The 23216-nt window shown below is 39.7% G+C and overlaps 1 protein-coding gene across 1 annotated transcript in view; it reads left to right on the top strand.

The window, feature by feature from the left end:
- The window catches only part of scn8ab (sodium channel, voltage gated, type VIII, alpha subunit b), a 44686-nt gene extending 25681 nt beyond the window's left edge, over positions 1-19005 (top strand). The window contains exons 14-27 of the mRNA XM_071203301.1: positions 71-288; positions 711-1067; positions 1194-1367; positions 1522-1815; positions 3379-3496; positions 3605-3759; positions 4978-5151; positions 9118-9240; positions 11158-11442; positions 11539-11592; positions 11682-11819; positions 12287-12391; positions 12501-12771; positions 13573-19005. Coding sequence (XP_071059402.1) covers positions 71-288; positions 711-1067; positions 1194-1367; positions 1522-1815; positions 3379-3496; positions 3605-3759; positions 4978-5151; positions 9118-9240; positions 11158-11442; positions 11539-11592; positions 11682-11819; positions 12287-12391; positions 12501-12771; positions 13573-14738 — 3632 coding nt within the window. The 3' untranslated portion in view covers positions 14739-19005. The remainder of the gene's footprint in view (positions 1-70; positions 289-710; positions 1068-1193; positions 1368-1521; positions 1816-3378; positions 3497-3604; positions 3760-4977; positions 5152-9117; positions 9241-11157; positions 11443-11538; positions 11593-11681; positions 11820-12286; positions 12392-12500; positions 12772-13572) is intronic.
- Positions 19006-23216: the final 4211 nt, after the last annotated feature.

Consider the following 23216-nt stretch of genomic DNA (forward strand, 5'->3'; position numbering starts at 1 on the left):
CACCATGAAATACATTCCATGAAACTCAATCCCAAATGTATCTGTGATGTTCTTTTTTTTTTTTAATAAGAAAAAGATTATAAACCGTATCTAATATCCCGTGTGGGTCCACAGGTTTTCACAGGCATCTTTGCTGGAGAGATGTTTGCCAAGCTGGTTGCCATGGATCCCTATTACTACTTCCAAGGAGGCTGGAACTGCTTTGATGGCTTCATCGTGACTCTGAGTTTAGTTGAGCTGGGACTGGCTGATGTGGAGGGTCTGTCAGTGCTCAGGTCATTCCGATTGGTAAGCGGAAGAGAGGAGGAACGCCATCTGTTTATCTTTTCTGGCCCTCATGCGTAGGCCGAAAATGTTTATCATAAAAATAGAAATACTTTTTATACTTTGCATAATGCTGATTTGTCTTATCCAATTTATTATTATCAACTTTTGTTCTTTATAGCTATAGGAACTTTGATAAGACTTTATATGATTTATATTTCTATAATGTGTTATGGCACGTCATTAATATGCGTTATACTCTACTCATAACAATGCATAATTGTAATTATTTCTCCTTATTTGCCAATGTGCCAATGCCGATGTATGACTGATGAATCCCTATTTCTAACGCAGTATACTGTAGACACGCCAAATCCAACCTCTTTTCCATCATTGTCATAACATGTATAACTGTTTCATTATCCCATGTCCTATTTCTTTTGTAGTTGAGAGTATTCAAACTGGCCAAATCGTGGCCCACCCTCAACATGCTGATCAAGATCATTGGCAACTCAGTAGGAGCTCTGGGTAATCTGACCCTGGTGCTGGCCATCATCGTCTTCATCTTTGCCGTGGTGGGCATGCAGCTGTTTGGCAAAAACTACAAGGACTGTGTGTGTAAGATCAACGTGACCTGTGTGTTGCCTCGCTGGCACATGCACGACTTCTTCCACTCCTTCCTCATTGTGTTCAGAGTGTTGTGTGGGGAGTGGATTGAGACCATGTGGGACTGTATGGAGGTGGCAGGACAGACCATGTGCCTCACCGTCTTCATGATGGTCATGGTCATCGGAAACCTGGTGGTAAGAAAAAACAATAATATCATAGTCTTGATGCTTGTGGTTGATAGTAGCTCGTTGTAGTTTCCCAGTTGTGAACCATTTACTGTGAGTGCATGGGTTCCAGCTTTTGTGGTGTCTGTTTCTGAGGTGCTGAACCTGTTCCTGGCCTTGCTGCTGAGTTCGTTCAGTGCCGACAACCTCGCTGCAACAGATGACGACGGGGAGCCCAACAACCTCCAGCTCGCTATGGCCCGCATTAAGATAGGGATTGCCTGGTTCAAGGTTCACATGGCGATATTGGTAGCATCAGTGCTCAAGAAGGTACCGTATGATTAATCATCTAAATGCATGAGCAATTCTTGGTTATTTAATACTCTTGAGTTATAACTGTCTTTATATGAAAGGGTTTTTTTGTTTTAGTTCTATGACGAAATTCATTTTAGTAACCTTTTATATTTGTTCTTCTTTCTTGCAGCCTGAAGAAGATGAACAGAAGCCTCTGGATGACATGTACGAAAAGAAGCTCAACTGCATTGCAAACCACACTGTGGACATCAACCGTGAACTGGACTATGCTAAAAACGGCAATGGCACCACCAGTGGCATTGGGAGCAGTGTGGGAAAGTATATGATAGATGAAGACTACATGTCCTTCATCCACAATCCCAACCTCACTGTCTGTGTTCCTATTGCTGTTGGCGAGTCAGACTTTGAAAACCTTAACACGGAAGATTTCAGCAGTGAATCTGATGTGGAGAACAGTAAAGATGTGAGTATGAAGGACTGGTATGGGTGTGAGAATGAAGGAAAAATGTGAGCAGAGATATGGCAGTGTTGATGTCCTTGCTTTAAAGTTTGATGATAGTTTGGTCAGTTAGTTCCTTAAAAGAGGAAAATTATGATTTGTGGCCAATTCCGAGATAAACGATAGCTGTCATAAAATATTCCCAAAGCTTCTACATTATTTTTTAACAAAAAGGTGACTTCATGTAACCTAACGTGATGTAATAAGTCACGTGTGCATATGTGTGTGTTGGTTTGGGTTTGTGCCCATGAAGCATCTTTTGATCCATTAAGCAGAGCTGGTCTGAGCTGCCACACTGAAGACATTCAGTTCACTTGACATTTCAGAACATCCATTTAGACATGAGAGCTATAACACTGAGCCTAAATGCTGACCCTACAGACAGACAGACACAAAGGAAATCCTGACGAAACGACAGTCAGAGTAAGATACTGTCTAGTCTACTATTTAACTCGAATGTTTGAGAAGGGAAAACCAGAAGTATAGCTTGTAGAGAAGTCTGATGCCTTGGTCACCTTGACCTGGTTTGTTGTAGGAGGAGAGGAGATAATGCAGCAGCATCACTACCGTACATGCACCAGGTTCATATTCCACTGGGCTCCCTCAACCAACCACACAACAATCTTCGCTGCACCACAGCCAGCCACGAGCTACACTGCAGGGAGTAGACACAGACGGAGCTGCTAACAGCCAATCAGGAGAGCAGGGATCCATCTGGCTGTTAGGTGAAAAGGAATACAAAAGAGAGAGAGAAGAAAAGAGTGTGAATGCGGACCTTTGCTGACGATTTAAGATTATAAAGTGCAGTATCATCCTGTTGGGAATTGAGTGTTTGCATGTGTGGGTATTTAAAAAGACAATAAGGCTGCTGGTATACTGGTGTGTGACTAGTTTGCCCTGACTCACCTTGACCTAGTGTTATAGAATGACATGATTTATTGGTTCAGGTGTACTTCATCAGGCTGTAGGTTTAACGGCTTAAAGTGAGAATTTTGCATTTCTGTCCTTTTTATGTCCTTGCTTTCATATTCAGAGTATTTTTTTCATACATGTACATTATTCAAAAAGTAATAGGCCTCCAAAAATACACATGGTATAAATTGTGTATAAAAAATTTACTTTTCATCACAAATATATTTTGTCTTTCAATCTGACTCTTTTGTTTGAAACGCATTTGTTTCATTATTTCATCTCAATTAAATGATTCCTTCATCACTGAAGAATGTCTATTTATGCATGTATTAAAATAACCATCATTACCAGCACAATCAATCACTGGGCAAGTTTAACTGCTTTCCTTTTGAATCTATTAATAACCCTGCAGAATAGGCGTGGCAGAGGGAGAACTAGCTCCACTACATGGCTACAACATGTTTACCTCTAGCAATAAATTATGTCCTGCATATAAACCCAAGGGGCATTAATGTAATGGCTGTCCTGGCACTATGCCGTGTTCACACACTTTCAGCATCTCACTGCTGAGCCTGTAAGGTTGAACTGATTTCTCTGCTCCTCTGTTTGTCCCAGCTGGATGACACCAGTTCGTCTGAGGGCAGCACAATAGACATCAAGCCTGATGTGGAGGATGTTGCAGTGGTGGAGGTAGTGGAGGAGTATGTTGATCCAGCGGTCTGCTGGACAGAAGGTAGGTGCTGTTTATTATCTGACTCCGTGGTAAATGATCATGTGTTCTTGGTAGTTTTATGCTTCTCTTCTGTATTTATCAGCAGTTGTGTCTTTGTTTGTAACACAGAGTGTATTGCCAAATACAAGTGCTGTGATGTTCCCATCACTCACGGCTGGGGAAAACCCTGGTGGTGGCTGAGGAAGACCTGCTACCTGATTGTAGAACACAACTGGTTTGAAACCCTCATCATCTTCATGATCCTGCTCAGCAGTGGAGCACTGGTAAGAGCACACATGCACGCGCACGCACACACACACACACACACACACACACACACACACACACACACACACACACACACACACACACACACACACACACACACACACACCACACACACACACCACACACACACACACACACACACACACACACACACACACACACACACACACACACACACACACACACACACACAGAGGATGTTTTTTGTGGCCCTGTTGAATTGGTGCGCTTAACTAACTGGTGTCTCTTTTGTTTTTGGCAGACTATTAACTGCTTTAGTTTAAAGGTCTCTAGCGTGTAGGATTTAGTGCCATAGTGCAGATGGCAATGGACTGAATAGCCCTCCACTCTCACACATTTGAGATGTTAAATTAAAAAGCAGTAGAAGCAATGTTAGAATTAGATTTAAACAATATTTGCTGTACTACTGACAGAACATTGCAAAAATAAGTTATTTTACTATCACTATGCAAATATGAATGCAGTTGAATGTATGGGTGTCCCCACTTTTGTTTACAAGTTGATAAACATAATTTTACTAATAAGTTACATGCAATATTATGATTAATGAAGGAGATAACATCTTAAAAAGAAGAACATTTCAATAAAGCAAGAATGTGGCATCATTTAGCGAAAGTGAATCTCTTAAAGATGTGCTCAAGCACTGCCAGCTTTTCGTCTGCAGCTGCCCTTCATATGATTGTTGCTAATGGACAGCAAAAGTGCTGTAATGCACCAACCTTTTAAGCGGCAGAATCCCGCTTGGGTTTGCAGCTTTCTGGAGGGGGAAGGCCCGTGGCCAAATCAAAACACTTACGTGTGTGCTAAAGAAAGGAAACGGGCAATGAAGAATGTAAGAGCTGTGGGAACTATAAGTCTAGTTTGACTATGCAAAAAATGTCGTTCGTCAACCAGTTTTCCTTCACTATGTAAATCACTCATTGTCTGAAAAGGTAAACAAAGCATAATAGCTGGTTTTGCAAAATATAACATAAGGTGTTCTAGAATAATAGTAATCTACCATAATACAGTGATAAAAACCCCACCCCAAATGGAAATAGTATTGGTAATTTGTTGAAATCCTTTTTGGAGATATCAAACAATAAGCAAAATACTCTAATGTGTGGCTTACCTCCCAGTTGGGGTTAATGTGAAACACGATGTAAAATGCTGAAAGTGATAAGTTAGCCATTGACAATGTAATTGCTCTTTAGGCTTTTGAGGACGTGTACATTGAGCAGAGGAAGACAATCAAGATCATTCTGGAGTATGCAGATCGAGTTTTCACTTATATCTTCATCCTGGAGATGTTGCTGAAATGGGTGGCTTACGGCTTCGTCAAGTACTTCACAAATGCCTGGTGTTGGCTTGACTTCTTCATTGTGGATGTAAGTAAATGTGCCTACCATTTTGTCGCTACTAAACAAATAGTGCAACAATGCAAAATATACAAATAATTTGATTCAACTCCTCATGATTATATTTTAAGATTGCAACATCAAATAAAGGCCTGACTTTTAGGTTTTGGCTTTTTGGTTCATTTATACCGTTAAGCTGGACCTTACCTCAGCCTTTTTTTTGTCAGAACTAGTGATAGAATGATTAAATAAAAAAATGTTTAAATGATACAACCGTCATTTCAAGATACATTTTTGTTAGTTTCATTGCATTTTGTCAATGCACACACACATTAAGTATTATATATTCAATTTATTCTGTGTAAAAAAAAAAAATGTGCCCACCACTCCATGTAATGTTGCTAAGCCTCTTAAATAAGTCCCATACTGACTCCAACAGACCCATTCGTCACTCTGTTTTTAGGTTGTCACACTGAACTTAATGACTGAATTAATGACAGTATTTTATTTAAATCTACAGGTTACACAACAGTAATAACAATGATACTAAGATTTTATCACACATTTTGGATGATCCCCACAGTACAAGCCTGACAGAGAAAATGATCTATTGGGACCATTGCTTCCTATGTGATCTCCAGGCTTTGCTGCAGTGCTTTGTGGGACACATTTGCGGTTAGCAAAGCTGCAAATTTAAATGTTACTGCTGGACATATCAGAAGGGGGTCGAAACCCCAGCTCATACAAAAATACAGTTAAAGTGGAAATATAATGTGATCTAACTGGTAAATTGATAAGAGGGCTATGTTTTCCTTGCAGTGCTCAATGTCAGTATCATAGTCTGCCAGTACTAGGATGCCACTGGAAGGTTTTTCTATAATCTCTGGATTGCTGAGTCATTCAGTTTTCCCCCCACCTGATTGCTATTGAACACATATGGTTTGTTCTCCTTGTCAATTGTGCATGATGAGTTTCTCACTTGATTTTCCTCTTGTGTCTGTATTTGAAAAGGGAACATTATACATGACATGGTATGCTTAAGGGCCAGAAGAAATGGGGACCTTCAAAAAGAGCCAGACCCAACATGCCAAGCTAGGCATGTTGCAGGAAATACATTTACATGGATAACATGGTGCAAGAGATAGTCAGTCATTTTGGCAGACTAGGAGCTGCTTTCAAAAAACTGACTTTAAACGTAGCTTCTACAGTGCCGTTTAAAAAAAAATAATTAAACTGTAACAACTATGCAGGCAGTGAACTGCATTTTGATTGACAGCATGATTAATCTTTCCACAAGCAGCTGATTGTGGGAGGTGTTAGTGGCACCTACCAGCTTAGGCATGTTCTGTCTAATGATGACCTTTTCCTGTTGATGCAGGAAGTAGAGGTGGGACATAAGACAGTGTTAGTTCATTTTTACCGAAATCCAAGGGTATATCATACATTACATAATTACACCATAGTTGTGTTATGACAATAATACTTTGAATCTTGAATATCAGTTAAGGAGAGAAAGGCAGTTGATGAGTACGGGGCCAACATTGTGCAAAAATGAAGTCACTGGCTCCGTATTCCTTTGGAACTTAAATGCATAATTTTATATATTGTAATATTTCCACAGTCTGAAGAAGAATCTTGAAAAGATATATTTGTTCAGAAACTTATCTCAGAATACAGAAATAAAGTCTGAATTTGAAGAAAAGTGTTACGCTGTCAGAAATGATCAACTGTAATCAAGCATCCTGCATAGCCCACTGTTTGGTGTATCTGCCATTTTGCAGTGTCTGGATTCCCAAATGAAACAAGTAAAACATTTATGGGACTCAAATTATAGCCTACAGTAGGGAATAAGTAATAGTTACTAACAAAGTACTACTTTATCTGCTATTATTCTCGGACATGACAATGTCCAAATAGTTTTTGACTTACTGAACTGAACTATTACAAATACAGCCTCTGACTCTTTTTGTATGATTCAGATTTTTTCTTCAAAAATATTGAATCAAACCGAGACTTAATCTTTTTACATGTATTTGATGATGTGTTTAATGTTGTGCTAGGTCATGTGCAGGTTGGTAAGTCATCCATTATCTATAGACCACCAATTTTCCACCATAATTGACTATGAGGCGCCAATCTGTCTGTGATTTTATATTAACATCCATTGTCACATGATAAGGATACACTAATGTATGATGTATTTCCTGTTGGTTTCCTGAACTTGTCTTTGGGTCTGTCCCAATACCTACATTTGTGTTTTTTGTCAAGTGCTGACTTATGTGATGTGTTTCCAATGACTCCCAGAGCGCAAATGGGCACATTTACACCATGGCTCAATCATTTATTCCACATGATAATCAGATGACATTGAAATACAGCACAGCTGCTGAGAGGTTTAAAAATTATAAAAACAAAAGTCCCCTAGAAACCCCTTAGTAAGACATAACATGATATTATTTTAACTGGTTTGACATTTTTGGGAAATATATTTTGATGAAAAGATATGATAGTGTATTTTTACAATGTCAATTATTCAATAATGCTTTTAACTTCACCGTCATAAGAAGAACTAGGAGCCTTAATTGTGCATGGGCATTTTCAAGATGAGACATAATTGCCAACAATTTAGAGATGATAAAGTTTGTCCCAACTAGGCACTTTTAAAATGATGACATTCAATTAGATTTTGCCCTTTGAGAACCTGAGTGTATTGTATTGAATACAATTCAGTTTAGAGTATTGGAACGGACTCGAGATCAAAAACGGTCCTGGACCATTTGACCCTGGAAAAACCCACCAAAACTCAGCAATACTCCACCCACTAAACCAACGCTACTTATTTTGTAAACAATAATTCAAACCAATATTTACAACAATTATTTAATGAACATATATATGTAAAATATAACAGGGGGAACCGATTGGTCTTTTGGGGTAAAAAAGTAAAGTATTTTTCTCAAATTGTCACCAAAATAATTGAGAAATCTAACATTAAATAATTCATTAGCTTCACGTTTGTGAAATAAAAAATAATTCAGCATCTTCTTCCTCTCATTCCGTGTTAGAGTCCTAGTTTATGGATGTGATAAAGGAGAGATCAGTCAAGTTTTCCAGGTTATGTTTGGATCCGGTGCCTTTCCAACCCCTTACTCATTCTCCAATAGAAAACCTAAAATATGAAGAAATCTCAATATATTTAAATTGGCCCGAGTGTTGTACAGATAACTAATCCTGACTTTCCATGCAAATCTCTACCCTAATATTGACCTGTCCTCTCTCTCACAGCAGGTGCCTATAACTGTGTCTCTCTTTAAGTTAAGAGAGACATTGTGCAGCTCTCGAGAGGGACTGAGGTGTCGTTGTTTGAGGGTCCAGGGTAAGGTTTATGTGCTGTGTTGGGACTCGTACTTTCACAGGTTATCCTCTCTCTTCTAACCCTGAAAGTTGTCCTCAACCTTCTGCGTTTTCTCTCCCCCTCTTTAAGTAAGATGCTCTCTGGTGTGGAAACTGTACTGTTTTGTACTGTGTACTGTGTGTATATTATTGTGTCACATTGATTTAGTGTTTGTGAATACATCTCTCCTCTAATTTTTTCCCTTTGTTTGACTCTTTATCTTCTCTCCCTCTCACTGTGTCAACCACAAGTTTCTTTCCAGGTGTGCTTACTGTGCTGTTAAGCTGGTTATCACGCTAGACTGGCTTGCCAAACTAAACCAAACATAAGCAAACAAACATGTAAAAAAAGAAGAAAAAAAACTTGGGTCATGTACACTTTATTGACCTTTGTCTATTGTAATAACCCCTGTTTATGTTTTTATGGATACATATACTTACACATTTAGAAACGATGTATGTACTTATATGTACCTGTATATAACCATTCAGCCATCCTTACAGTATATATAGGGCACACCTTCTCTCTATATCCCCTAACTATGTGGGTCCTCTCTTCCTTTGCCTCTGTCTTTCCCTCTCCTTCTGTCCCTATCTGTGTAGGTGTCTATAGTCAGCCTTATAGCTAATGCGTTGGGCTACTCCGATCTAGGTCCGATTAAATCACTCAGGACACTGAGGGCCTTGAGACCCCTCAGGGCCCTGTCACGTTTTGAAGGGATGAGGGTAAGACCCAAGATACCAGAAAGCTGGTCCTTTTGCATGCCGATTAAATAATAGCATCAACGCATGCTAGAGATGGCAATATAGATTTCTTTATTTTAAATCCCGATAAAGGTAATTTTCTTTAGGTAAAAGCTTTTATCAAAGAGAAGCTTTTTGCATGGATTCAGATCATTTCAGATGGTCTTGATACATCTGATTTGATTTATCATATTTCATTTCATTTGTTATAAATGTAGTGCTACGTTAAGGCAATTTGCAAAGATTACATTTTTTAAAGTTTGAACAAAACACCTTAAAAAATCTGTCCCATGCCTTATGCAACAGCAGACAGAAAACCAGGATTTTGACCTGAATGATGAAACATGTTTTAATAATTATTCAGCCCTGAAGTGTTCAGTACCAGCTGAGAGGACAACTAGAGGTTGGTATGAACCATCACACAAAACCTGTTTCCACTGAGTCACACAACGGAGTTAATGGAGAGTAGTGTTATGCAATCTGAACAAGCAAACCCATACATGTTAAAGTGTTCCTGAGATACGGAGCCCCTAATTGTCATGGACAAACAAAGTAATAAAGACATGTGTGCAGATGGGCAAATAAACTGTGAGTGCATATTTTAGTATGCTCATATTTGATTTATGAGTAACCGTGTGCACAGCTTCCAAGTTAAGCATTTTTGATAACATGTGACCCTCAGGGCTCTGTACTGAGCGTTGCCTGAGAAAGACAAAGTGTATTTCTGTAGTTCTTCAGATCACTATTGTAATGTGTGACTGGTTGGACCAGCCTCTGGTTGTTGCTGGGCAGAAAAGAAAAAAAACCTTGTCAGTGTCTAAGTTCAGCATCCCCTGACTGTTGCTCTGCCTCAAGTGTGCCGTTATCTGATCTTATCACAGTTTGGCTTTGGCATTGTCACACTGGAAGATCAACAAACTTCTGGTTGCATACCCCCCCTCCCCCGCCATCCTTGCTCACCACTCCTCAGTGAATGTCATCACCATGATTTTCATGATCACCATTTTATAGATCAAATGGATGCTTTGTCTCTATATTATTAGGCAGAACACTAACATGAGAGAAACGTTTTGACATTTGATGTTTGCCTATATAGTTTTGGTTTATTTGGCTTTCCGTTACCATGGTTCTTCTTTGTTTGGAAATGCACATTCACTTGGTGTCTTCCTTTAGCTTATAGCTTTATCTACAACAACCCACTGCTTCAGTGCAGATTCACTTAAGTCACACTCAAATTATCAATTGACAATATTTGTAAAAACGTTTTTACATTGTTTATATTAATATAAATATATTTTATATAATGTATGTGATTTGTACAATCCCTACAATATTTGGATATGAAAGTAAAAATGAATAACGTTTATAGAGGTGTAACAATATATAAGTGTCATTACACAATGTACTGTATTGTGATACTATGGATTTGAGAGCTCTTTATCTGCATGAGCACACCTTTGACTGGCCATTTCTATTTTTCTTTCTCTTATGGCATATAAAGATCTTGTTGTATTCTATTATTCCCAGTTAACCCCAAAACTGACAGGGAAGCAATACTTAAAAAATATATATATATAAATAAATTTGAGTCATAGTTGGACAGTTGATTTTATTTTCAATCCAACTTTGTTAAGAAATATCCACAGTGCATCAAACCATGACTCTGAATTGTGTCTTGCTGCACCATGAATTAACAGTATTGTTACACCTCTTGTTTTTCTTTTTGATTGGCTATATCAAGTTTCAAGAAATCCCGTAACACACCTTTTATCCTCAAGTGGAGTGAGTGAATGTGCCTTTCTATGTATGTGTGTGTTGATGTCCTTAAGTGTGAACATCATGCAGTTGGTGTATGATTGCTGAGCTACAGCGGCTCTGTTTCCTCGCTGTTCTCTTCAGGTTGTGGTGAACGCCTTGGTGGGTGCTATCCCCTCCATCATGAATGTGTTGCTGGTGTGTCTCATCTTCTGGCTCATCTTCAGCATCATGGGGGTCAATCTGTTTGCTGGAAAGTATTACTACTGTTACAATAACACTGCTGAGGAAAACTTCCTCCCTCACGTCGTCAACAACAAAACAGAGTGTTTAGCACTCATCAGTCAAAACTTCACTGAAGTCAGATGGAAAAACGTCAAGATCAATTTTGACAATGTGGGGGCAGGATACCTGGCACTTCTGCAAGTGGTGAGACACCTTTGTTGTATGTTTTTTATTTGATTATCTGTTCTGAAATCTAGAATTTAACCGGTTTTCTCCAAAATATGTCCTCCAACTATACAGGCAACATTCAAAGGCTGGATGGACATTATGTACGCCGCAATAGATTCCAGAAGGGTATGCTTGTTGTCGTTTTAAAAAATAGACTTCCGCATGAACATGCAATTGTGCAGTTTTGTACAAAATCTTACTTTTCCCTCTTACAGGTGGAGGACCAGCCTATCTACGAGGACAACTTGTACATGTACATCTACTTCGTCATCTTCATCATCTTCGGCTCCTTCTTCACCTTGAACCTCTTCATTGGTGTCATCATTGATAACTTCAACCAACAGAAGAAAAAGATAAGATTTATTTTCCCCACTTTCACCTTCAAGCTGCTTTTAGATAAGGAAACAGTTTTGGAAAAATGTTTATTTCCTTTTTAGATGTTAGTAAGATGAGAAGATCAATACCACTCTAATTTCTAGGAAGCCACCTAGGTAGCTTAGCTTAGCATAAAGCCTGGAAACAAGGGGAAGTGGAAATTAATGAGTTTTAGTGGAGCTGGTTGGAGGATATTGGACAGCGAGGCTAGCCGTTTCTCTGTTTCCAGTCTTTTTGCTAAGTTGTCTAAATATAAGCAAGAATGCAATTTCAGACAATTGTCAAATAAATAATTTAGGCTAAGATTTCAACATTGTAAACGAATATTATAAGCATTTTTTTACACAGTCAAATACAATGTTAAACAATATTATGTTTAGTAGTGGAATAAGAGGGCTAAATCCTTTCAAATTGTAACCAAATAGTTTTTGTTTTGTCCCTTTACTTCGGAGGTCAGGATATCTTCATGACGGAAGAGCAAAAGAAATACTACAATGCCATGAAGAAACTAGGTTCAAAGAAACCACAAAAACCAATACCCAGGCCCCAGGTAAAAAAAACAAATTTCAGTCTTTACTGACAAGCAGGTTTGTTTTTGTAACGTTATAAGGATTATGACTCATAACATTCCCCCTTTTGTTCCCCCCATTTGTCCTCAGAACCCGATCCAGGGCATGGTGTTTGACTTTGTGACGCAGCAGGTGTTCGACATCTCCATCATGATCCTCATCTGCCTCAACATGGTCACCATGATGATAGAGACAGACGACCAGACAAAGGAGACAGAGGAAGTGCTTTACTGGGTCAACTTCATCTTCATTGTGGTCTTCACTTGCGAGTTTGTATTGAAGCTAACTGCGCTACGTCACTACTACTTCACCAACGGCTGGAACATCTTTGATGTGGTTGTGGTCATCCTCTCAATCGTGGGCAAGTATTAAAAAATGGGTTATTTATATACAAAGAAAAGTGTGAACCTTCTTAATAAGAAGCTCAGATATTGCCCTAATGAATGGGTTTTTAAGGCAAGACTCATGTTTAAATGTTCATGTTTCCCAAAGATAAACCATGCAATACATTCCATTTTGTTTAATATCTCAAAAACAGTTTGAAAGCAGTTAAAAGGCGAGAAAATCCTAATGAGTAAAACATCTTGACTGAATATCTCAATAAATTAAAAGATAAATGGACTGTACTTATATAGCGCTTTATCCGGTCTTTACGACCCCTCAAAGTGCTTTGCATACTACAAGTCATTCACCCATTCGCACAGAGCAGTGTACCTTGCTCTAGGAACTAACATTCACACACCATTGGCCATGCCATCGGGAGCAACTCAGGGTTAAGTACCTTGCCCAAGGATAAATTGACATGTTGAATGCAAAGGCCGGGATCGAACCCACAACCTTCTGCTAGAGAGACGACCGCACTCCCTCGCCGCCACAGTGGCGTCACAGATAAATCATCACCTTGTGCTGACACCACAAAATACATAAACATAAACTCATGGTGGATATCGTTTTTGCACGACTTTCTACAGAGGATGCTATCCCCAATACAAACAATTGATAGTTTGTTCTTTTGGTTCTCCAGATTTCTTCTACAAACTATGAATGTGCTTGCTCAAGCGTTATGTGTGTTAAGTAAAGAACTCTGTTTCAGTTTTTTTTTAATCCCATATATTTTAACCAAATGTCTGCTCTGTCTCTCTTTGCCTCCTCTCCGCTTCAGGAATGTTTCTGGCCGACATAATCGAGAAGTACTTTGTGTCACCAACACTCTTCAGGGTTATTCGTCTGGCTCGTATTGGCAGAATCCTGCGTCTCATCAAAGGGGCCAAAGGAATCAGAACTCTACTGTTTGCCCTCATGATGTCACTTCCTGCCTTGTTCAACATTGGTCTACTACTTTTCCTGGTTATGTTCATTTTCTCCATCTTTGGCATGTCCAACTTTGGCTATGTGAGACACATGTCTGGAATCGATGACATGTACAACTTCGAGACCTTCGGCAACAGCATGATCATCCTCTTCATGATCACCACGTCAGCTGGCTGGGACGGCTTGCTGCTGCCCATCCTCAACTACGCTCCAGACTGCGAACCCAAGCTGGAGAATCCCGGGACCCCCGCCACCGGAGACTGTGGCAACCCTTCCGTGGGCATCTTCTTCTTTGTTATGTACATCATCATCTCTTTCCTCATTGTGGTCAACATGTACATCGCCATCATTCTGGAGAACTTCAGCGTGGCCACAGAGGAGAGTGCCGACCCGCTCAGTGAGGATGACTTTGAGACGTTTTATGAGATTTGGGAGAAGTTTGACCCTGATGCGTCTCAGTTCATCAACTATGCCAAGCTTTCAGACTTTGCTGATGCACTTGAACACCCGTTCCGAGTTCCTAAGCCCAACACCATTGAACTGATCGCCATGGACATGCCCATGGTGAGCGGCGATCGCATCCACTGCCTGGACATCCTGTTTGCCTTCACCAAGCGTGTGCTGGGTGACAGTGGCGAGTTGGACATGCTGAGGCAACAAATGGAGGAGCGCTTTGTGGCAGCCAACCCCTCCAAGGTCTCTTACGAGCCAATCACCACCACTCTGAGGCGCAAGCAGGAGGAGGTGTCTGCCAGAATCATTCAGCGGTCTTACCGTGCCTACCTGGGGAGGCGGGGTTTTGTCTTTAAGCGCAAACGAGTCAATAACAAGGTGGAGAATGGCGGGAACAATCCGGAACAAGAAAAGAAGGAGGGCACTCCCTCAACTGCCTCCCTGCCCTCTTATGACAGTGTAACCAAACCTGACAAGGAAAAAGAGGACGGCAACAATGAGGACAAGGGAGGAAGGAAAGAGAAGGGAAGAAACCAAAAAGACATCAGGGAATCTAAATGTTAGAGCGTTGGAATAATAATCACAGTAATAACAATAACAATTATAATAATGTAACTTCAAGCAAAGCAAGAGGAAACTCACCCACACAGATGTACAGATTATTTCATTTGCAAGTCAGAAAAAAATAATACTCAATAATTTTGTTTACAGACTTCATTCTTATATTGATGCAGAGGGAAGCAACTTGGTCTGTTACAGCTTGAAGACTCTTGAACTTCAGTCAAACCAAACATAATCAGCATACTGTGTGACATTGTTGTATCTAGACTACTGATCTTAACAAAAGGGAATGAAAAACAGACAAGGGAATGTCTGTGTCTGCTGAAAGGCAGATTGCTCACTTTAACACTGCTCTACAGATAAGACAAGTAACTCTACACCAAGAGGTAGAATGAAAAAACACTAAAGGAATTCAGCGCCTGGACACAGTAATGGATTCCATATGGAAGACAGTGTTGTGAAGGAAAAACAAGGATGCTGCTGCTTGATGCTGAAGGATTGTCTTCTTAAAGCACCCAGTGAGTGCTTGTGTGTCATCTGGTACTGAAATGTGTAGAGGAGCAAAATGACACACTCACTCTATAAGATCAAACAGAAGGATGACTGATGAGTGAAAGACACAAAAATGACAGAGCGTTGGAAGTACTTTTCCGTTTTATTAAAGCTAGAAATTGTTCATTTGAGCAGCAAAAATGCAAACAGACAAAAAAAGAACAATATTCAACATTTTGCCCATGTCACGTAACTCTTCTACTCATTTTATCTTTGTTATACCCACATCAAAACGTTTTTTTACATGGGCTTTCACTCCAATTGGTTAAGGATCTGTTTATTATGGGGTCAACTCGGGCCAAGGGCTTATATTTACTCAGAAAGATTTCCAAACAAATACATAAATAATTGTGCTTGTTCAATGCATAGAAATGACTTGCATGATGGCATGTTTTGATCAGAAATCTTGCATGAATTATCATAGTCCACAAGACACTAATACTCAGACCACAACAGTGGCTCGACTGTAAGATTGAGGCATTGTCACAATTTGAAAGCTCAGAGTTCAGAGTCAATTGTTTAACAAAGATAAGTGATATTGGGGTTGATAATCTAAAATGGATCTGAATTTTTATCTCATTACTCAACTTATTTCAGATGTTTAAATTGTTGCCTCTATAGACAGAAGAATGGAATATGTTGGTGAATAATACCGCCACAGTGGATCAGTGGGTGAAATCCAAACAATTTATTTGCTGCTCTGGAGATTTTGAGTGTGTAAGATGTGGAAAAACGGATGTCTGTGTGTTTCATGGGACTGAAGTGTTTGTTAATTTGGACTTAATGTTTTCAAGGGCACAACACTTTGAATCTAAAATGCTTATATTTATAATTTGTATGCACCTATGTAATGTTCCATACCATCTGCCTTTAGTTTTGTGTGAGCAGGCATTTTGGGAGTCCTACTGTCGGTTATAAGTGGTTTGTGGGGATTTCACAGGTATGGCAAACTCCTTTCTGATGTTTCTCTTTGGGTGGTGAGACCTTTCTGGAAGAGCTGAGAATGGTTTAAATTATGTATTGGCTATTGTAGCTTATTTCAATGTTTGTTTCTTTATTTTTTTATTTTTCCCTAACGTAATTTTCATGTTTGGTGGGTAATAAGTCTTATTTTACACACTTTATAAGCCACATCTATGATGACGATGTCGGAACATATTTGATGGTTGTTAGTCGAATGCTATTATGATGAGGAACAGAACATGATAGATGGGTGATGAGAACATTGTGTGTGGAGAAGCCAAAGAGATCTGCCTTGTTATCCCTTGTTGCCCTTTGTCCATGGCGTGGGATTGGGTGAAGTATGCCCATTCAGTTTTTTTGCTGTCATTATTAGACAGAGAGACCCTAGAAATGTATGCAATGCTTGAAAAATTCATCCCTTTTTCTCAGGAGATATTATAGATGTACTATTATGAGCTCTGCAACAAAATGCAAGTGAATGTGATGGGAGTATTTATGAAATCACGTTTTACTCTTTTGTGTTTAATGCCATGTCGATGGACAATGATCTCGACAGCCGCCCGGTCAGGGGCCAGTTTGGCGCTTCCTGCTTATGATGCTTTGAATTATAGGGCTAGAAGCATCTCAGTGAAACAGCAACATTTCGCTCGCTTGTATTGGCCGCGTTTATATTGATAGCAGATTACATTTGTGGTTAAGTCATTATGGACTGTAGTCTGGTCTCAATTGATTTCGATAAACAAAATATTATTGTTCACCCCCGATAGGAATCACAGAGGAGATGTCATGAGAGTGAATTGGGATATGTTGGTTTAAGAAGCACTCTTAATTCTGTGCTCAGAGGATAGGCCCCAGATTTCAGTAGTTCACAAGTGCTCTGAGCCTCTTATTTGCTATTTTTCCCGTCATATCGCTCTATTGCATAACAAATACAAAATAAACTACAGAGCACTGGATGCATTTGAATGGTACTGTGAGCCTAAGCACCACACCACAGCTTTTGCACTTCCTGTTGTGCAGTGATGTCACTTCCTGTTGATGATTAACGCCCTCATCCGTTCTCAAGTTTTATGGTCCAGTTGCTGCATGAGATCTCCAAAATCAGTGTGGGTGTTACCTTGAACCAAATAAAACTCTGAATGATAAGCATAAAAGCAACCGCCGTCCATTTTCTCCCAGATCACCATGGATACAGAACGAAACCTAAAAAAAATACACACATACATCCATTCGGGAAAAAAAATGTTTAAAAAGAATACAGTTCAGGCTATGTTCTATGCGACACAAACTGCGAAGAATGGACTTTTTAAAGAAACTATAAATAATGTAATATATTTTTATTTTAACGGCATGTGTAGTTTTTTGTAAATACAGGATTACTTAAAAAACTACAGCTATTAATCTAACACTAAATATTAATAACCGTAAATAGAATGGCTTCCAGCTGACACCCCTTGTCACACTTGTTAGGCTGTGACACATTTGTTAGATGGAGTAGATTTTTTTGAGTCACTTTTCACAAAAAAGAAGGGAGTAAGCTAAAAGAATCTATATTAAAAAGCAGAAATTGTATTTAAAAGTGTATAAATCAATACAAACATATACAGAGCTATATTACATATATATTATATATATATTCTACCGTATATATATATATAGTATATATACTCTCCTGTCCACTCCTTGCATTGAGGTGATACCAGAACCACAGAGTGTAACTGATCATGCTTCTTTCTTTGTGTGGTATGTTCAGAGAATAACCAAAACTCTGGCCTGCCCAGGACTTCTGCATACTGGGTACCAGCGTACAATGCATGGTGTTGTACTGGCTGCTTGCTGAGAATTGTGGAGCCTGCCTTGGTGAGAGGATTGCACTACCAGCATACCCTTTTGTACATGTGTGAAGATGTCTTGCCCCTAGTTTCCTATATTGTACACACAGAGATAATACAAACACAGACAGACACACACACTTACGTGCACACACTCACAGCCTTTTACAGGCAACGGCTGGTTAACCAGTGCGCCCCAGTGGGAGGTCACTTTGTGTGACAGATTTTTGCTCGTTTCAACTCTAACCCTCCTCCATGTTTCCCCCTAACACTGCTGCAGTTTGGAGTTGATCTTTAATTTTGCTGTCACTTTCAATATGATATATCTAATGATTTAAGGGTTAGTTGTCTTAACTGTCTATGTGTTTGTTTATGGTGCAATATCTCTTAACGGCACGTGCCTTTTTAGCTTCCTATTTAGTCTGTCGATAAAATCAGCAATGAGGATCTTAAAAACCCATGGGAGTGAATCAAAACGGAGCACGATAGAAATGATGCATTGAGATCAAAATTAACTTGTAAACTGAAAACTCACCACCTAGAATAGACTGTCTGGACTAACATCTTGTAGAGTCATGTAGTACAAGTGCTCTCTCTGTGTGTTCTGTTTACCGGCTCTCGGGCTAGTAAAGGGAACAGCTTGCCTTCTGTTTTACACTTCTGTTCATTTCCAAATGTTGGGTTACCAATCGGTATATGAGGCCATTCTTTTGTAGCATGACTGAGATACATTTCTTTTCTTTCCTGAAAATAGGCTAACTGAAAAAAAAATCTTTTGACTGTCATTATCTCTTGCCACTAATACAGTCAGAGACAGGACATGTGTTGCACAACCACATGGGACGATTAAATGAGAATCAGTGAAAGAATATCTTCATTTGAGCACGAATCTATTTCCAAACAATAAAGCAGCCTTCCAGTTACACCTCTGGCTGGTGTCGTTCTTGGATACAACATTATTGACTGTCACTTTATCCTGCAGCATATGTTCCACCATGTCTGATGATGGATGTTTTTTTCTGATGTTTAACCACCTCATTTACTTTGATAACTGTGAGAATTTAAACGTTTAAGGTATTCAAGTGAAATTGTACATGTTCATGCTCAAGGTGATTTTGTTTGTGTTTTTAATTGTTGCTAATATTCCCTTTATTTGCTTTAACACGTTGCAAACATGGCAGAGAACATGTTTGCAAGCTTCACAGGACAGGGAGGACAGACAACAGCAACACAAAGACAGCGTATTAAGGTTTGCACACAACACAATATACATCAAAAATGCTTTAATCACATTGTCTTTGTACATGTTTTGAATATGATCATTGTTTGAGTTGATGGGGTTGGGTGTGTCATGGTGCAACAGCACTGAAATGACTATAAAAGCAGGTGTGTGTGCATGTGTGTTTCCATCCTTCCTTCCCCCTCCTCTGTCTGTCTGTCTGTGTGTGCGTGTGTGTGTGTGTGTGTGTGCGTGCGTGCGTGTGTGTGTGTGTGTGTGTGTGTGCACATGTGCGTGTAAGGTGGCACACTGTCTGAGAAAAAGGAGCAGGGAGGGGAGGGGGAGTAAGCAGAGACAGCACTGCAGTGCAGATATATGAATGCAGTGGCCTGGGCTGAGTCAGCAGCATGTTCCCAATAGGCTCAGACTGTACAGTGCACTGTAAAGCACCTCCTTTCCCACAGCATGCAAGCAGAGGGAGAGCGAGCTAAAGCAGGAAGATGAAAAGTAAATTAGAACAATGGGCAGAAACACACATAGTGAAAAGCTAATTTGTTGCTAAATGTTTATCCTTCATCTCCTACCTGCAGTACTGCATGCATTTTCAGTGCTATACATTATGTTTAGTTCAATGCTGTATCTTACTCTGTTGTTAGAAAACATAGTCTAACATTCTGATAAATTTACTTGGCCGTGTTTGAAAAAAACAACATTTTAGGTGATTATGAAATGATTAACTGATGATCTGTAGGAATTGTTGCTTTTATAACTGTGTAACTCTCCTCTGCCATCAAAATGTTACATATTGTGCTAAACACATGCTTTGTCTTTCTTTTAACCTTTTATGTTTATTTCCTACTTGAATTCATCTGAACAGCAGGGCTTGGTTGCAGAGGTGGGACATGGATTAAGTAGGACATTGGTGTGATCCGTTGGGCTGTCTGAGCAAGTTTGTGTGAGAGGTAGAGAGGTAGGGAGGTAGGGAGGGAGGAGGAAGGAATTGTGTGTAAGGGATGGAGACAGAGGGATATTGTATGTCTTTAAGGAATCAATAGCATGTAATCGGTAGTATTGCCATGATCAAGTATCTTGATGAGGTAATGGTTGTTGCTCACCACTTGTATTTTCCCTATTTCTGTGTCAGGTCTGCAGAAGATGAGAGGAGAGGCAGAGGGTGCATCATCAAATACAGTAAATGTATATAGACCCAGTTTCACTCAGTGCAATCAATCTGCAATGAGGAGGTGCATGAGGACTGGCCATTATTATCTTGAGTAAAGTCTTCACATACTTCATATAACCTAGCTGAGAAATGTATTTAAGTTCATTCAAATTAGCCATAATTAATCAAAAGATGTGATAAATGTTTGCAGATGTATCCCTGTTTTACCAATCCATCATAGAGCATAGCCCTCTCTGCCCTTGCTGGGTTGGGATCTCATCTCTTCCCCTGAAATTGTCTGCAGAGATCACAGCTTTTATCTGCTGTGTTTATGGCTGAAGCCCCTCAAGCAGGCATCAGTGAAGTGCCTCAGATATAGGCTACAACTATCTACCGCCATCTAGGGGCATGAAAGAAATAACTTCAAAAAACCTTATAAAAGTTAAAGAGATATTTTATTTTGGTAGACATGAGAGGTAGTATGAGTTCTTCAATGGTGTTGTATACAAATATTAAATGGCTGATAATCCTGTGTTCGGAGATACCAGCAAGACAGACGATTGTTGGGTAAGGAAGATTTACCAACATTGAAAAAGTACAACGACAGAGGTTTTGTAGCCTAGCCTTCCAGATATAATAAATTCTAACTCATAACAAATATTAATTACAAAATAATGTTATATAAATCCAATACATATAACAAAATAAATACTCTAACTAAGATTTAAAAATACTGACTAAGGTTACATTTCTGGCTTAGCCTGTAACAATTGTGAGGACTCAAAAACGTTTTAGATGTAGGCTAGCCTACTTCCAAACCAAGTGTTTTCAAAAGTCTGCTTTAACTGGTAACAACTTCAGGTAGTGACATTTTACTACAAAATGTTCACCAACATTTGTTTTTTTTAGACCACAGGAATCAGGATCCTCCAGTTTAGTTCTCTGGTCGGCCCTGTTGTTATCGGCCCGTCCACACGACAGCGTCGACAGCTCCAATCTGCCCATTCACTTTGAATGGGGTGACGTCACGTTGCCTCGCTTTTTCGCCGAACTGAATTGTGGGTAGCATAGCGGTCCGTCTCCGCCGTCTCCGTCGTCTGTAGCCAGCGCCAGCCAATCAAATCCCGTTTCGGAAAATCTGACAGCTCAAGCCGTAGCCAATCAAACCGCGTCTAAGCTGGGAGAGATATCCCGCCGTTCATTTCTATATTTAAAAAAAAGATGGAGGAGAAACTAATTATCGCTGTAGCAAATCACCCGGTTTTGTATGACCAGACCCTCTTCACCTACCGGGATACAAACCGGAGGAACCAGGCATGGAGGGAGGTGGCAGAGACAGTGGGTGAAACTGGTAGGTTTTCACCTGTTTGGGGAGTTTATATATATATTGCTCCCATAAAATCCCCGGGGGGTTTTGCTTTGTATGTCGGGGGCGGGAGATTCATGTGATTGGTTGTTGGTCGCGTTGCTTGAATAAAATCCCCAAGCTTCAGACACGCCCAGCTCCAAGCTTTTTTTGAAGCTGTAGTGTGGACGCGACGCTGTCGACGCTGTAGTGTGGACGGGCCGTAAAAGTCCAACAACCCATCAACTTTAGCCTAGCTGGCTGATAAACTGTAGGCTATATTATTATTATTACTGAGAATAATGAGTATTGGTCAAATGTATGAGAAATTGCTTAAATGTAAATATACTGCATTTATATTGCGATTCTCCAGTCTCCTAAAACCGACAGTCAGGCTAGCAAACAAGGTGAATGTGAAAACAAATATTTAAGGAAAGAATATGAATCTTTTTTATTTAATATCTATATTATGTGCTGCTATTAATGTGCTTTATTACATGGCTTAGTTGAATACTCGATTCTGATTGGTCAATTCAGAACACGTGACACGTTGTTAATACCGAACAGCTAGACCGCTGTCAAGGACTTATTGACCGTTGTTAAGGACGCTCACATCTTCAGAAAGAAGTCCGGTCGATTTAACTGTATACAGTTGGGCTGAAAAGCAAACTGCATGCAGTTTGCTTCTCGTCGGGCTCCTGATCAGCCTGTCGGTGTTCTTTTCCCCATAATGATCGCGTCACTGCACATTATCCCTTACTTATTCCTTCTACTTAACTTGCAGATTAACTTTGTTTGACAAAGCTAGAACAGTTCTTGATGGAAAAGTTGTATTGGTAAAAGGAGGGTTATTTTCTCAATATTATACTTAATGATCTGAATGCTTCTTTCACCATTACCTCTTTCCATAAAAAGTGTAAACCTTAAAGTTTCTACATTGTTGAGTTAAGAACACATCGAAACAACTACTACTACTACGTTTTACAGACTTTGCAGTGCGGTCCACCTCAGTGCTGGACAAACTGAAGATTCCCCTCAGACTGAAGATCTGCAGAGCAATCAGAAACTGTACGGTATCACCTCTGGGTAAGAGGATAATGTTCATTTTCAGGTTCATATTTGTATTTAGTATCTCTACTGTGACATGTTTACATGCTTACATTTTCAAAAAGTACTTTATCTTTCTCATACTGCCTATGCTGCAGCACATTCACCCTCTGTCTGAAACCAGAGCCCAGTCTGCTCTGATTGGTTAGCTGTCCAGCTCTGTTGTGATTGGTTTACCGCTTAGAGATGTCCCGCCCCAGCCCATCTTACAATGTGTTGGAGCGGAAGCATGAGTGTTACATAGTGATGTCACACAAAGGATTCCTATCGAGGCCTTTCAGGCAGGGGGAACATGACATGG

This window comes from Pseudochaenichthys georgianus, chromosome 5, assembly GCF_902827115.2.
Source record: "Pseudochaenichthys georgianus chromosome 5, fPseGeo1.2, whole genome shotgun sequence".
NCBI lineage: Eukaryota > Metazoa > Chordata > Actinopteri > Perciformes > Channichthyidae > Pseudochaenichthys > Pseudochaenichthys georgianus.